This window comes from Prenolepis imparis, unplaced genomic scaffold, assembly GCF_030444845.1.
Source record: "Prenolepis imparis isolate NDT839.2.m4 unplaced genomic scaffold, iyPreImpa1.0 SCAF_14, whole genome shotgun sequence".
NCBI lineage: Eukaryota > Metazoa > Arthropoda > Insecta > Hymenoptera > Formicidae > Prenolepis > Prenolepis imparis.
Genome location: NW_028141172.1, coordinates 8,859,896 through 8,877,682, shown reverse-complemented (window position 1 = coordinate 8,877,682; position 17,787 = coordinate 8,859,896). Strand labels below are relative to the sequence as shown.

General features: G+C 29.1%; 2 protein-coding genes across 4 annotated transcripts; one reads left to right on the top strand and one right to left on the bottom strand.

Moving 5' to 3' along the window:
• Positions 1-26: 26 nt before the first annotated feature.
• On the top strand, positions 27-4,015 carry LOC145945205 (proto-oncogene tyrosine-protein kinase ROS-like). Of its 3 annotated transcripts, XM_083054054.1 has the most exons (6): positions 129-259; positions 494-1,932; positions 2,100-2,201; positions 2,359-2,552; positions 2,809-3,278; positions 3,548-4,015. In XM_083054054.1, the coding sequence occupies exons 1-5, from the start codon at positions 129-131 to the stop codon at positions 2,833-2,835; spliced, it is 1,893 nt and encodes a 630-aa protein (XP_082910180.1). In that variant the 3' UTR covers positions 2,836-3,278; positions 3,548-4,015. The 3 variants fall into 3 exon arrangements, with proteins under 3 accessions (XP_082910179.1, XP_082910182.1, XP_082910180.1); XM_083054053.1 differs by lacking the exon at positions 3,548-4,015 and having other exon boundaries at positions 27-259; positions 2,809-3,279; XM_083054056.1 differs by lacking the exons at positions 2,809-3,278; positions 3,548-4,015 and having other exon boundaries at positions 27-259; positions 2,006-2,201; positions 2,359-2,374.
• Positions 4,016-5,503: 1,488 nt separating this feature from the next.
• Positions 5,504-5,959, bottom strand: LOC145945074 (serpin B3-like). The gene has a single exon (XM_083053907.1). The coding sequence runs from the start codon at positions 5,957-5,959 to the stop codon at positions 5,504-5,506; it is 456 nt and encodes a 151-aa protein (XP_082910033.1).
• Positions 5,960-17,787: the final 11,828 nt, after the last annotated feature.

Genomic DNA, 17,787 nt, shown 5'->3' with positions numbered 1-17,787 from the left:
ATGAGTTTAAGTATACAAAATATTTAATGATATGGGATATGAATACAAATAATATTACAAAAATTACTAGTTTAACAAAAAGGTCACACAATCTCTGCATCGATTGGATAGGAAGAAATCTATATTGGATGGAATATGACGACTCAGCGAAATCCATTATAAAGCTGGACTTAACAATGTGGCAATATGGCATAGTCAAATATGATACGATTTTGAGCAGAGAAAATCTTATTTATTTAACTATACAGCCATCTATGGGGTACGCTAACTTTTATTCACTAAAAAAATTAACACTTTTGTTCCTTTCACTTAAGAATTTATATTATTTTCTAATTTTGCAATAATATACTATGATTTTGTAATAAAGATATAAAGAATCATAAAATCATTAATTATCATAGAATTGTAAGAACTTAAGTTTATAATTTTTTTAACTTCACGTTTAAAATTATGTTTTATAATACACATATATAATAATATATATATTTTCCAGATTTTTATACTGGATAGAAATGTCAGATGCAGAGTCATATATACAGTATGTAATAATGAAATCGGATCTTGACGGAAGAAATGTGCAATCTTTTTTAAAAACCGATATGACCTTTTGTCCATACAACTTATCATTATCAGGAAGTTATTATGAAATAAAGATTGACATCACAAATACGGAGGAGCCGCTAATATTGTGGATAGTAAACGATGATTTAATTGTGGCGAACATTAAAATAAATGAATGCAATTCGATTTCAACTGCTGAAATGGGCGCACAGTTTGTGTCAGATTTTATAACTGATAATACAAACATTTATTTAAGTGGACATAATTATAAAACATTAGATGTTTACCTTTATATTTTAAGAAAGGAATATGCACTTGTTGACAGTGAAAGAAACGCATTTAAACACGTGCAAATAATAAAAAGCATGACTGACTTTACTCGCATAATATCGTTTGGTAAATCATCCTCCTTACATCCATATCCTCGGAAGGAATGCCTTATACCTGATGAAAAAATGCAAGATATTACAATAATAAAAATAACAGCGAAAAGTATTGTTTTGAAATTGAATACAACAGAATCGTCTCGCAAGCACAAATGCAAAAACAACATACCAACTCCTAAATATATCATCTATGTAAGCTGTTTGAATAATAACCTTAATAACAAGTTCGATGAATTCTATATGCAGACATACGAGCGGCATTATGAAATTCAGAATTTAACACCGTTTACAAAATACAAGCTGAAGCTAGCTGTGAGCAATTTTTACTCTGATCAATTATCGATGGACCTGCAATTCCGATCGGAACTCATACTAAGAACTAACGAAAGCAAACTCAATGCACCAGAAAATGTGAACGTTCAGGTTGTGACGCCGACTATAGCGGCAGTTTATTGGATGCTACCCACGAAACTGAATTGTGCAACAGTAACTTATAGAGTATATTGGGAAACAATTAACTCAGTGAACAGCACGCAACCGATAGAAAAGCCATTTATTAATAATAAAGTAGACAACAAATTTTTTACAATAATCCAGTCGTTGCTGCCAGAACAGAAATATTTAGTACATGTATGTGTGTATCCAGCTAACTACAGCAATTTACATAATGACAGTTTGAGCAAAACTGTGTACACGTACTCGGAACCGAACAATATTACTCTTAGCGGAATTAGCATAAACAATATGAATATTTCGTGGATTCCTAGCGTTAATTTGACGATCCATTACGTACTGGAATACAAAAATGATGTGATGCAAAAGTGGCAAATCGCAGATAATTTCGAGACAAATAATGAGACAGTAATGTATTATATAGAAAACTTGCTACCGGCAACTTTATACAAGTTTCGTTTAATACTGACATATCCTGAATACGAGAACTTTACATGGCCATCTGATGAAAGGTTTATTTTTCAAACACTTGGTAAGCAAATATGATAATATGTAGATATTTTAATATGATCTGTTTGTTTTACATACATATAAATGAATTACAGAATTTTAAGAATGAAATATTTTTAATGATAAAATTATAAGTAGAAATATTCAAATAAGACAAGTAAATTAAAACTATATTTTTACGTAACAAAGATGACAATTCGATAATTCGAGCTACGCAATATAATCTAACATTGATGTTAAGCCTTGCTGCTATCGTTATTGTAATCTGCATCTGCTACTTTATTTGTTGTTGTAAGTATATTTGATACACATTTTTCTAATTACAAATTATGATTAATGTAATAAGTGGAGAGATTTTTCAAAAAAATATTAACTTATTTGTTAAAAGAGCAATATTTACAATTTGCAATGCATAATATTATTTAAATATATTATAACTTTATAATAGTATACCGACAACGCAAAGAAGGTAACGAGCAAGTTTTGCTTACGATTCTACATGAGGTACTTATCGGAAACGTTCAGCTCAATACGCTATACAGTTCTGCGTTGCAATATAATCCAAATAAATTTATGCTGACTAAAATCAAACGTGAGCAAATCACACTAACGAAAATCCTTGGCAGCGGCGCATTTGGAATGGTAAAATTTTTGTAATGTCATATTTTAAGCCATTAATGTTTAGATATAGAAATACACATTTCTTAGTAAAAGTTATATAAATCAACTTTTTAAAAGAGATATTAATACAATAATTTTTATGAGACATATGTATGCATTTTATTCTTTTTCATTGAATTACTTGAAATAAAACAAAATATATATGTTTAATGTTATATGAATGTAAATTATCTTTTTTTTTTAATATAAGTTACATTAATTTTCAACATTTCGCAAGTGTTTAAAGGGAACGTCAAGGATTTAGAAAAACCGAAATCAGAGACATCCGTTGCCATAAAAATGTTGGGAAAGTGTGCTTCCATGGAAGAAAAAAAGAAATTCTTGCAAGAGGCTAGGCTTATGAATTACATTAGACATGAAAATGTGTTAAGACTGTTAGCTGTCTGCTTAGACGAGGATTTTCCATTACTCGTGTTGGAATTAATGGAAAGTGATCTGCAACAATATTTGAGAGAGTGTCGAATATTCCAACCTTCTGATTTACACGCTTTGCGTCTACACGACTTGCTCGCCATTTGCGAAGATGTTGCACGTGGCTGTTGTTATTAGGAAGAGCTGCGCTTTGTGCATAGAAATCTCGCGTGCCGAAATTGCTTAGTGTCTGCGAGAGATCGCGAGAATCGTATCGTCAAAATCGGTGATTTCGGACTTGCCAGAGATATTTACAGGGATGACTATTACCGCAAGGTAGATATAATTTATTAAAAAAGATAGATCTATTATAAGTATTTTTCTATTGTTGCGTCTTTATAATATTATTGTATATCTTTAAGTCAAATTGAATTTAAGAAAAATGAAAACTATGTATATATTTTCATATATATTTCTCCAATATTTATTTATGTATATAATGTATAATGCAAAATATTAGTAAAATTTTTGCTTAAGAATACTTATTTAAAAAATTGATAATTAGAACAGAAGATTTAACTTTATTGAAATTACATTTTGGGAAGGAAAAGATCTGCTTCCTGTTCGTTGGATGGCACCGGAATCCTTAGTGGACGGGATATTTACTTCTTATAGCGATGTTCTACCAGAACTAATCTTGAAGTGATGGATTATGTACGCACGGGAGGCAGATTGCAGATGCCTCTCAACTGTCCATCCTCGTTATATCAACTAATGCAGCGTTGCTGGAGTGCAGCAAATGACAGACCAAACTTTAAATTTTGTCTGAACAATATTATAGCTTTAAGAAGCCACACAGAAGACGCAATATTGAATCCGACGCATCAATGAATATTATATAGCCGGCAATTAATTAATTGTTTGTATATGTGTATGTTAAGAAGAAACGATGAATTTTACATCTATGAGATATTTGAAATTATACTGTCTGTATTATACGTTTATATATATATATATATATATATATATATATATATATATATATCTGTATGTGAATTGGTCATTGTCATTTCATAATTTATATTTATTTTTCAAAGATGCGTAATAAACTATATATTTACTAGAAGTTGTATAACTGCTCGAATGCAAATGCATCCTGATCTGTCACATAGGGAAATCTTAATACGTAAGAGAAAGATATAACTTGCGATTCGTAAATTAGCTTTAAAGAATTTACCGAATGATAAAGAAACGTGTATCAATTTGGAGATTAAAGTTTTATTTTCTATTATATTAATTCAGTATCATAGCACGAAAATGACAAACGTTTTTTAATTAGGCCAAGTCAATGCTTTATTAGAAAGTGGTAGAGAATTCGGTACTCCGTAAATTCGCTAGTTGCATAGTTGTTATCTCAGAGAAGAATCAAATGACTTCTTGAAAAACGATTCCAACTTATCTCATTATGGCATTGCATGTTTATTTAAAACTTTAAATAGGTAAGACATTTTTTTCTCTATTTTTTCTTTAAGTAAGAACTATTTTTCTTAGTAAATAAATCATGGGACCTTGACTTTCTTCGATTGTTGAAAGAATTTTGTCTCATTATTCAGTTTTTATATTAGTTTCAAATTAATTAATTAATTTCTTCTAATAAGTAACTCTATCTTAACTTGACTTTCTTTTTCACGAGTGCGTTTGTTATCACTAAAATTTCAAAAATGTTTATATTTTAACATATATATAAGATATATATATTTTTATTATCATTTTCTTCATGATCATAAAAATTTTATAAATTCCTGTATTTAAAAACATCTTATGAAATATTTTTTAATGCAAACGAATTTTCTGGAGAGCATAATGCTATAAACTTTTGATTTATGTGTGATAAAAATATGCACATACATATATAACACACATATATATATATATATATATATATATGTACATAAATATGTACAATATAGATGCATAGATATATATATATATATATGTACATAAATATGTACAATATAGATGCATAGATATATATATATATATATATGTACATAAATATGTATATATATACAATATACATAAGCTTATAGAGAGTATATTAACTGTTTTATCGAAATTTAGCATTTATATATCATGAGACAATAATCAGCATTTTTAGGTTAAATGTCTTTTTATTGAGTTAATTAATAACACAAGAAATTATAAAACAATTAAATTCAAATCGAGACAAAATTAACGAGAACTGACAGTTTACATTTTCAATAAAAGAATATGAGCTTTTTTTTATTACGATCTTCCAAAAATTTATAAATTTACTCAGTCATACCTTAAATTTTAATGACATAAATAATTTTATGAATTTTTGAATTTTTAATAGAAGTTGCTCGTAAGGTATATCACGCACGAAATATTAATACTAATCTTACAATTAACTCAAATCGACAAAAGATTGAGTCGCGTAGAAAGGAAAAAAGTTTCTATAATTACATATCATCTTGCAATAACAGATCACTTATATCGTTTCAAAATGTGTGTCCGACTCATGTACTTCTCAATTCATTTTATACGGCCGTCTCACTTGAGGATTCGGCAAATTTATTGAAAACTCCGATAAAGAGGATATTTCGACGCGATTTATCATAGATCAGCCAGACGAACGGATAATCGCAATTCACGTCGACTTGCTTGATGTTCGGAGAGGACTCTTGTCCGGTGTAAAACATGGTGATTGCACTCGCGTGGGAGCCTTTTTCTGTGACACGGACAAAAGTACGATGCACGGCATTGCCGAGATGCCGAGAAAGATTCAAACTAGATAGTTTTATTTCGTGAATCGCGTCGAATGATATTAATTCCTCGAGATCTAGAGCTAGAAGCAGTTCACGGATTTTCAAATTTTTCTCCACTAGAAACATCGGCCACTTTGAGAAGTTTCTATTTTCTTTCGATGTCTCATCACGATGTAACAGATCGCGCAATTTGCACATACCATCCTTGGTCGACAATCGTTCGACCATATTTGAAATGTCAGTGTCGGTAACATCTTTCTTGATCCTGCAGTTACCTGATTGTGAGTCTATTGAAGCAGGTAACAAGATAAACAACGATGAGTTATAATGCTTGTAGGGAAACTCACTCACGTGCATACTTAATTCCTTACAATAGACTAAAAAAAAAGAAAAAAGAGATTCAGAATATTATATAGAAAAAAAATGATCAAGATTGATGAATCAATGAAATTGGAAATACATTCGTCTGATTGCATATAAAATATTGTGCACTGTTGAAAATTCCTACAATACTTGACATTTTTAAAAATTGAAAGCAATTTGTGTAAACATATTTTCAACGTATGTTAGAAAATTGAAAGTAAAATGAGTGGCAAATTAGTAAAATTCGGAATCTTGTTTTTCAACAATGTCAAAAATATTTAACAAAAATTTTTATTATTCTAAAATTTAAATCTGCTACCAATGCATAATTATTAATTTTTTAATTAATATCCAGGTATCAACTGCGTGTTTTTTGCTGTGACATTTCTTTAGCAGCTACTGAATATTTTTTTTCGTTATATTTTAGAAGGTTATTTTTAAACACAAATATATTTGTATTTTGTTTAGTATAGAAAAGTTTCGACATGTTTAACATTTACAGTTGCTTTGGATATTTGGATTCCCGTTCCTTGACAGAAAAGTTAAGCGTTGAGTGCTTTAGAAGATAAAATATGTTTACAAAATATGTTTCGTTAAACAACTTTCAATTAGTTTTGTTAAATATGATACAATTTATTGAAAAAATGCAATTATAAGAAGGTTTACATATATATATTATGAAAATAGAGATGAAATTACAATATAATATTTTATGACATATATCAATGAAAGGGAAATTGTCTGTATCTTTCATGGAACTAATCTGTGTCCAAGATCGATACGAAAGAATAATATAATAACTAACAATTGTTCTTAAATGATTGTTAATAAAAACGTCATGGTCAAGCAAAGGTTACAAACTCTTTTCCAACCAAAGAATGAACCAAAACAACAACGATATCAACGCATGCGCATTGCGAACAATTGTTAACCACTAACTTTCTTTCCGGCTTTCGATTTTGGACACGGGGTCGATGATCGATACCCTTTTCATTCATAAATGTTCTAAAGATGATTTGCTCACATTCTCTACGCTTTCGTTCGTCAGGAATTGTCGATACACTTACAAGTAACACTACCCAACTGATACTCACCGATTTGAATGAAACTTAACATACTTATTAAACACCGAAAAATATTAAATATGTGTTTTTTTGTTTCGGCTAAACACGCTTTTTAGGGGTAGAAAGCACCCCTCAACCCCTGGAGGTGGAAACAGTTATGGCTAATTATTTCTGAAACGATACATTTTCTGAAAAAAGTGCTTAGGACCAAAGTTGTAGAGTTCAAAGTGATGCACTTGATGGCGACCTTGAAGTCGACCTTGAGGTCGATTTTCAAGGTCAATTAAATTTGGAAATAATTAGCCGTTGCCGGACTTTGACCACATCCTGTATCTATAATCAGTAATTTTATGCGTTGACTCTAAATCTGTCTTCAGAATTGATTTGTTGCGTTATTTTCCTAAAAGAAGAAAAAAAACCTGACGTAATGGGAAAATAGGCGCAAATTTATAGAAAAAATAAGAAGGAGAAAAAAGTTTTGTAAGTAACTTCAGAATAAAAGTAAAGATAAGAAAACATAAAATGTCACTCTAATTATAAGTTAAACATTACCTTCATGCTATATTAGAAATTTTCAAATTTTTTTAAATTTTTATTGCTACTCTGGAGTTATCCACAATATCTTTTACTCTTTATTTTGTATTAGGATTTCATTCGGACATATGATCAATTATTATTTTCCCGACTGTCGTTGAGCAAGCATTTTCCAAAATTACTTCTTGATCACTTATTTGCTATGAGCTATCTTGCTCGTGAATTTCGTTCGAATATACCTTCAATTATCATTTTCACATCTGTACTTGGGCGAGTGTTCATTGTTTATAGTTTTACGTCAATTGTTCTTACGACTGCTGTTTCTCGTGAATGTTTCCAAAATTCTTTCGGAAAGTATTTACTGCAAGTACTTTTCCATCATTTGTTCCCACGACTATTTTTTGTGTTAATTTCATTTAGGCTTACAATCATAAACTCTGCTTTCTACGAATTTACTTTGAATCTCTGTTATAATATTATTAAAGCATTGTTAATCTGTAAAATTTCATAATGTCATTAAACCCAAAAAATATTTTAAAGTTATTATGCCTCACTTTCGAGGACCCAGTGTACAATATAGAATCTAGAATAACGCTATCAATTTTGATATATTTAAAGAGACTTATGATACTTTGAACTGTACTGATGCTAGTGTGATTCCTGATGCTGTTTTAGTTGAAGACAATCCAGAAGATGTTTCGGAAGTTATGCAAGACGATACAAAATTCAGAGAAATTGTAGACATTGATTATAAGAAGAGAGTAATTGAATTTTGGCGATCTGGACAAAAGAAAAGAAGGAATATAGAATCAGTTAAAAACCGATTTAAGAAAGTTATAAATGTAACACAATTGTACCGATAGGAAGCACAAGTTGCTGAGGGTGGGTCAAGGACTGATAAATTGTTATATATCTCTCAATACGTTCTAGAACAATTTAACAGTGCATCTGATCGAAATCTACCCATTCACGATTTAGATCTAAAGAGATGGGCCTTGAAAGCAAGAGAGGTAGTTCATTTGCCTTCTCAATTATTTACGGCTTCATCAAAATGGATACACAACTTTAAAATACAACATGGTATTGTTTCAAGAAAAATAAATAAATTCGTGACACAAGCGCATATTTTAAATAAAGCAGAACTATTGGAACAATCTTCCAATTATGTGAGTCAAGTTAAACTAGAGATAGGCTTGCTAGGAACAGCAAACGTTTACAATTCAGATCAATCAGGGTTCAATTTGGAAACACATGCTGGTCGTACATTAGCCTCAAAGTGTTCTTTGAAAGTGGAGTGTCTTGCTCAATCTTTGAATTCCTTGACTCACAGTTACACAATATAACCTTTAATATCTGCCGATGGTATCTTGAAATCCCCCTTATTAATAGTTCTGCAAGAAACAAGTGGCCGTTTCGGACCGATAATACAGAAGTCCATGTACAAAGCAGATAATATCCTCGTTTTTGCCACAAAATCTGGAAAATTGACATCCGACATTGTTATTAAATGGTTTGAAGATGTCTTCTTGCCTAATGCTGGCAAGAAGTCTATTTTGTGTTTGGACTCTTGGTCAGGACAAACAGAAAAGAAATTTGAAAATATAGACAAGGGTAATAAAGAAGTAAAAATCCTTACAATTCCTGCGGGAACAACTGGCTTCACTCAACCATTGGATGTCTACGTATTCAGACCGTGGAAAAACTTCCTGAAACAATTTTCGGACTTAATTCTCTTATACAACTATGATATTAACCTACATTTGAGGAATAACATTCTCAAAATTCAATCATTAATCCACAATCAATTCTCATCACCCCGATTCCAAAACATGATTAAATATGCCTGGTGGAAAAGTGGATATATTGAAGAAAAACCAGATAGATGTGAAACGCCTGTTGATTTCTGTTTAAAGAATTGCTGTACAGTCTGCAAAATCTGCAATAACATTGCAGTAATAAAATGTGCGTGGTGTACTAACTCTCTGTGTATGGAGCATTTTTTTGCGATAGAAGATAAAGCTATTCCTCATTATTGCCATGAATATAAAGAATAATGCCAATTATCATAGAATTTATACTCATAGACTATGAAAAGAAATTATGAAATCTTGCCTTCACTGGCTGGATCTCGACCATATCTTGCCTTTACTGGCTGGATTTCGCTCACATCTTGCCTTCACTGGCTGGATCTCGACCATATCTTGCCTTTACTGGCTGGATTTCGCTCACATCTTGCCTTCATTGGCTGGATCTCGACCATATCTTGCCTTTACTGGCTGGATTTCGCTCACATCTTGCCTTCACTGGCTGGATCTCGATCACATCTTGCCTTATTTGAATGAATAATTAACTTTTAATTCCTTTATTGATCGAATTATTGACTGATCTTGCCTTAATTGGTTGGATCAATGAACAATTTTAAATTGCAGAGGCTTGTTTTATTTACAAATCACCAACGTTCTGAATGTAAAATTTTACGCTCTATCGATTCTCGAGATAAAAAGTAAACTACTCCCTTTGAAAAACATGAAATGATTTTCAAATGACCTTGAAAATCGACCTCAAGGTCGACTTCAAGGTTGCCATCAAGTGCATCACTTTGAACTCTACAACTTTGGTCCTAAGCACTTTTTTCAGAAAATGTATCGTTTCAGAAATAATTAGCCATAACTGTTTCCACCTCCAGGGGTTGAGGGGTGCTTTCTATCCTTAAAAAGTGTGTTTAGCCGAAACAAAAAAACACGTATTTAATATTTTTCGGTGTTTAATAAGAATGTTAAGTTTCATTCAAATCGGTGAGTATCAGTTGGGTAGTGTTACTTGTTAGTTCGTCAATTTGGCAGGCCGTTGAAATTTGGAATATTTGATAATTGAAATTGAGGACGATCATCAAAATAAATTCCATATCCTTTCTGACTACGCTCAATTCCATAGGATGAATCATGTAAATCAATAAGTTATATTTTAATATTCCATTTATGATATTTATTCCCTGGATAGGAGAATCGATAAAATTGAATCCTTCTAAATCATCGTTCGAAATATGATAACGCGATGATATTAACAAATTATACCCCCTAAACCAAAGTTTAATAGAATCATCGTAGAGGGGGTAAACCGCAGGTGCATTATATTTCTGTACCTGAGAATATTAAAGAAAATATTTGTAAGATTTTCACTTATTTCTAAATAAAAGACTTCTGTCATTTTTAAATCGCTTTGTTCAAATTTTTATTCTAGCAGCCGAAATCGTTTATAAGTGCACGTTATGCTTTTTTAAATCTAAAATTAACAGCAAATTGCGCAAAATTACCTTATTTAAATTAATTAAAATGAAAAAGTGTCAAAATTATAAAAATATTTCGATAAGTAAACTTTCTGAATTTTGTTAGGGGCTCTAACATTAAAATATCGAACAGTGACAAATGTAAGATATATTCAAGCTTCAAACATTTTAATTTTAAATAGAAATATATTCTTTTTTTTGTAGCCGCTATTAATCTTTCTGAGTGGCAAAGTTTTTGTTGATAGATTGTTTTTACATTTCATTAGAGAAAAAGTCTGCAATACAAATTTTGACACTTTTCTTATTGTTTCCATTGTTTAGTACAAAAATGCTTTATAATTATTTACTTGTAATGGAAGTTTTTTGTTTAACTTTAATTTGTAGTATTGTAACAACTCATGTTTCGATAAATTTGTTAAATCAAGAATATCTTTTAGCCTCTCCTCGGTGTTACCATGGATTATTAAATAAATCATCATAAGTCCATCATATATGCAATACGGACTAAAGGCTAAATTTTTCTTGGGGTTGATTTGCATGACTTTGCAAACAATTGATCGCGAACTCAAAACGCTTCTCCGCCAATGTATCCTCTAAAAAATAAAAAATACGAGTAAATAAAAAATCGAGCAAAATATGAAAGAAAAAAATATTCCAATTAAATAGTTACAATATATTATAATTTAAATTAATAAATTGATCCTAACAATTAATTACATATATAATTAAAAATATGTTAAATGTATGTTGTATTAAAACTTGTTCGAAAATTATTTTGTATGTTGAATATTTTTATTTACTACAACTCAAATTTAATTCTAGAATCGAAATACATTATAATAAGTTATATATATAATAACAATTTAAAGAAAAAAAAAAAATTCACGAATGTATTCTCATCTATGTTTACTAACATGATTATATATTCTAACTTTGTTTAATATGTAAAAAATTAGACAAACCGTACTTTATTTGTATTACCATTAATTAGAATAATCACAAAATTCAAATTTAATGTATTCTTAATATAAATTAATAATTATTAATATAAATTAATAATGATATTTATTAATACTGAAAATGAGAAAGTCATTTTACAAATGTTCTATTTATACTTTACTCAAATCTAATTTCTGTCGTTTTTAAGCTGACGAAATTACACCTTAAAATTTAACTTATTTGGTGTATATTTAAAACGCGCAACTGTTCGCTAAAATATATTAATGCTGATTTCGAGCAAATTTTGAGAAAAATTACTAGAATTTAGCTTATTAAAATTTAACAAATGGCAAAATTCTTCAAGTCATGGCCTCTAAATTACAAAGAACTGTAAATACATTTGACATTAATATATAAAATTATTTCAGATTATTATCTCTTCAACAAAAAAACTCGAAAAGTTATATGGATTTATGCAAGAATATTTTAACTTACCAATTTGTGATATCTGTTCTCGTTTCATTTCAATTTATAAAATAGCAAGAGCAGGAACAAACGTGTGGCCTAGATGAAACGCACAAGTCTTTTATTTATTAAATATTGCTTTGATCGCAATATTATTTAGCAGCTTTAGTCTCGCTCGCAAATTGTAGTAGTTGGCGTTATTATCTGATGAAATTGTTGCATAGATAGTTGAACCGAGTGTGAAATAGCTTTGTCCTCCCCATATACATTCGTTTCAAATTCTATTGAACAACTTTTAAATCTGAAGCCGTTCTCTAGCTTTATACAACCTTGACGGAAAAAAAACGTTTCTGTCAGAATCAAAGCATGCGCAAATAAATACTCACACATACACACACACTGGTACATATCAAAACATATTATTTGATTTTAATATCAAAAATTTACAATTAATTTATTAAAATATTTATACAAATATGCGTTATCTCATACATCTTGACACATTTATGAAAATATACGTAAATAAGTAGATATATATACATATATATAATAAATCAAATGAAAAAAGGAGTAAAAAATTTCTCATTAATTCTGTTAATATCTGATACATGAAGAGAATCATAAATAGAAAATTTGAATATTTGATTAAAAAAGTAAAATTAATACTGTCGGCTATAGCAATATCACAACAAATTTACAAAAGAGTGAAGCACATTGCATGGTTATTCATATTTGAGATAGAAGAATACTTTAGGCTTTTTTCTCATATATATTACTACCGTGCAATTAAACTATTTTATAAATTTTGTAAAAATTATTTAAATACGTACACAATAATATACAAATTATAATTTTTGACATTGTTAACTCGTCTAATGTTTTTAAAGTTTTTGAAAAAAATAATTGTATGGCATTTATAGCAGCTATATATTATACATATACATACAAACATGCATATACATATATATGTATATATACAAATAAATTAATGTGCAAATATGTATCAGGGATCCGGACCAAAACAGAATTAGGGTTTGGTTTCGTTTACGGTTACTAAAATATTTAAAAACTATTCCGGTTCCAGTTTCGGTTTTTTTATTTAAATAAATTTAAATAAAAAAAACCGAAACTGTTTAAATTACGATTTCTTCGGTTACGTTTTCGGTTTTTTGAAATTTTTACTTTTCGTTTTTTTAATCAAATTGATTTCTAAATTATATTACTTTAAAAAATTATTATTAATTTTTATGACATATAAATAAACAACACTTCATATTATACATGAAAATATATTTAGTTATAGGTATATGTAACATAGAATATATATAAATATATTTTGTGTATTTATGTAGAATGAAGTATTCATGTATATGAAGTGTTGTTTATTTATGTCATAAAAATTAATATGTTTTTTAAAGTATAATAATTTATATATATATATACTTTTATAAATAATTTATATATATATATACTTTTATAAATAATTTATATATATATAAACGGGAAACATAATATTCTCACAGCTATAATTATTGCGATGATACATGCGTTTCAGAACGGTTAAAAAATAATTATTAGATTTCCATCATTTCCTTTATTTGCGCAATAACAGAAAAAAATACCGAAAAGAACCGTAAAACGAAAATAATTTAACGGTTCGGTTATGGTTCCGGTGTTATAAATTCAATAGAATTTCAATACGGTTTACAGTTTCAGTTCTACTAAAAAAAACGATTGTGGAACGGTTATCGGTTTTGGTTCCGGTTTGGTCCGGGTCCCTGATATGTATATATAAATATATGTATATATAAATATATGTATTTATGTACTTATATGTATGAACATAAATAAAAATATATATATACGTATGTATATGTATATACATATATTAACGACTTTACCGAAATTTAGCATCTACTTACTAAGAGACAATAATATCAGCGTTCTTTAATTTTAGTAATTCTTCTTTTCAGTCAATTAATAACATAAAAAATTATAAAACAACGAAATTCAAATCGGGACAAAATTAATGAGAATTGACAATCTACATTTTCAAAAAAAAAAAGAATACGAGTTTTTACTTTTTTTTTTTGGTCTTTTAAAAATTTATAAATTTACCTAATCATACCTTAAATTTTAATGATCTAAAAAATTAATTTATTTTATGCGTTTTTGAATTTTTAACAGAAGTTAAATTAAATCGTAAAATTATATCGTTCACGAAATATATAAATAATGCATGTTAGCTCAAATTGTCAAAAGATTGAATCGCGCGTATATAAGATGGAAAAAAAGCTTCCATAATTACATATTATTATGCAATAACTACAGATCTTATCCCAATCGTGTCAAAGTGTCTTTCCGACACGAGTATTTCCAAACTTAATTTGTATCCGATCGTCTAATTTGCGAAACCAGGCTCTGCGAATTTATTGAAAGCGCAGACAAAGAGAATTTCTCGATGTAATTTCTCATAGATCAGCCAGACGAATGGAAAGTTGTAATTTACGACGACTTTTTTGATGCTCGGAAAGGACTCTTGTCCGGTGTAGAAGACATTGATGGCACCCCCGAGGATGTCCTCTTCCCTTACCTTGATACGAGTACGATGCACGACATTGCCGGTGTGCACACTGCTGCTGGTGCTCTTTTCCATAGATTCCAGATCAATTGCTTCGGGCATCAATAATTCTTCGGCACCTAGTACTTGCAGCAGCTCACGGATATTCAAATTTCTCTCCACCTCAAAGATCGGCCATCATCTTCTGATGATGATGCAGTCCTCTCATTATCTAGCAGATTCCACAATTTGGAGATTCCTTTTTTGGTCGTCCATCGTTGAATCAAATCGCAAATGTCAGTACTGGTAGAGTCCTTTTTCATCTTCCATTCACCTGATTGTGAGTTTAATGAAGCAGGTAGGAACACAAACAGAGAGATTTTATTGTCGTAGATGAACTCGCTCACGTGCATGCTTAGATCTGGACAGAAGACTAAAAAAACATTAAGAATATAGCAAAGAACCGAAAGTGGTCAAGATAGATGAATGAAACCCAGAAATATACATTCGTCCTATCCGTATTGTTTTGAGAATCCACATTTTACATTCTCAAGAATGAAAAATCATTTGCGTAAACACATTTTGATCACATGTTGGACAATAAAAAATTAAATAATTTGTAAAGCGGTGAAAATCAGAGTATTATTTTTCAAAAATTTTAAAAACATTTAACTGCAATTTTTACTAGTCTAAAATTTAACCCTTGAATGCATATTATTCGCCTTTTCATTAATGTATGGGTACCTGGATACCAATTGTGTTTTTCGTTATATTTTAATAAGTTGTTTTCGTATAACAAAGTTCTGTATATTTTGTTTAAGAAAAATATTCCAACAAATTTTTAATATTTAAAATTTCTTTGGATACCCAGGTACACGTTTACTAGAAATAAAATTTACGCGTTGTGTCTTTTACAAGAAAAAATGTGTTTACAAAATATTTTTTTGTTTAGTTTAAGATTAATTGAAAAGATTATAATATAAAAATATTTATGTAAGTCAGATAAAATAAAGAGATGCTGACAACTATTACGCTTTCGTTTGTCAGGAATAGTCGATACTTTTCGTACGTTAGATGTACGAGTCGTTGGAACTTTCACTTTTTGAACATATATACGCAACGAGGTCATCAAAATAAATTCCATATCTTTCTTGACTACGGCTAATTTCACGGGATCATGAATGTGATACTCTATCGCTTTCTTTAATATTTTATTGATGTCATTTAATTTCTTCACAGAATTGCTGGATACATCTTTTTTGAGTATTTTGTCCAAAATAGAAAGTAATAGACTAGATAAATATATTTAACGTTTAATCCAACATTTAAACATATAGTGATGGTGGTAATCGCAGAAAGCCACAAATGTATCATTCTAAAACAGAAAATATTGAACCAATATTTGTAAGATTCTTCCTAGATTACAGATTCCTTTAATTTTCAAATTGCTTCATTCAAGTTTTGTTTCTAGCAGGCATTATTTTTGTGTGTTTGCTGTATTCTTTAAAAATTGTGGTTACTTTATTTCTGAATGTAAATAGAGTCAAAATTGTAGAGATATTTCGATAGAAGCTGTTTCTGACATTTATTAAAAGATTTATCATCTTAAAAAAATCCTCACTAACAAATTAAAATATGTGTCAAAGCTTCGCGAATCTTTTTCGCTAAAATATATTTCTTTATTGTTACCCCTTTATGAAGGTTGTAATCTAGCAGAACTTTTCTTACATAATATGTTTTCATATGTTATTTTATACAGTCTGGTATGCAAATTTTGACTCTTTTACCATTATAGAATCTGTCATTTAATGTAAAAATGCAACAGGAATATTTACCTTATTTATATGGCAGTAATTTATCAAATTAAATTTGCTGATCCTCGATAAATGAAGAATCTGTCTTAGGCGCTTCTCAATTGTACTTTTGACCATTAAACATATTATAAAAAGTCCATTATATATGCAATACGGATTGAAGGCAAAATTTGATTTTGGCTTAATCTGCATAGTCAAATGCAGACATTTGATCGCAAACTGGAAACGCCCTTTCTTTATTATATTTTCTAGCGAATGAAATACATAAAAAAATTAAATTTGAAAAGAAGAATATTAGAAATAAATAGTAATTTAATTATAATAAATTACAATTTGAATTAATATATAGCTTAAATAAATCTTAACAACTAACAATATATATAATCCAGCATATCTTAAAAAATCAGAGCATATTGTATGAAATTGAAATTTATATGGTATATGTATATATATTCGACAATTAATTTAAATCCGTAAAGTTAAATTTTATATAGGTATTACATCTCATATTTAATTTTAAAACCAAATTACGGTAAAATCAATAACATACATATAAAAACAATCGAACCAAAATAACTGATGTATTGTTACCAATGTTTAATAACATGACTACATTTAAACATCATTTAATATACGAATTCAAAAACGATATTTTACTTATATTTAGAAAAATAGAATTAATGCAAAATTTATATCAATGTATTATATTATTATTGATAAAACTTAAAAGTAATATTTAATCTTTAACAATAAAGAAATTATATTCTGCGATGACTATCTAATTCTAACGTTTTTTGACGTACACTATTTCCCGTGAAAGCTGAGGAAGTAATACTTAAAAATTGAATTTATTATGTATATGTTAAAGGCGAAAAAATTCACTAAAATATAGAAAAGCTTACAAGCTTTCGACAAAATGTACGCGAGTCTAAAGTATTTCAATCCAATCTTGCAAGACTTGTCATGCGATGGCCATTAAATTACATAGAAATATAAACTCACTTAACAACAATATATAAAATAATAACACA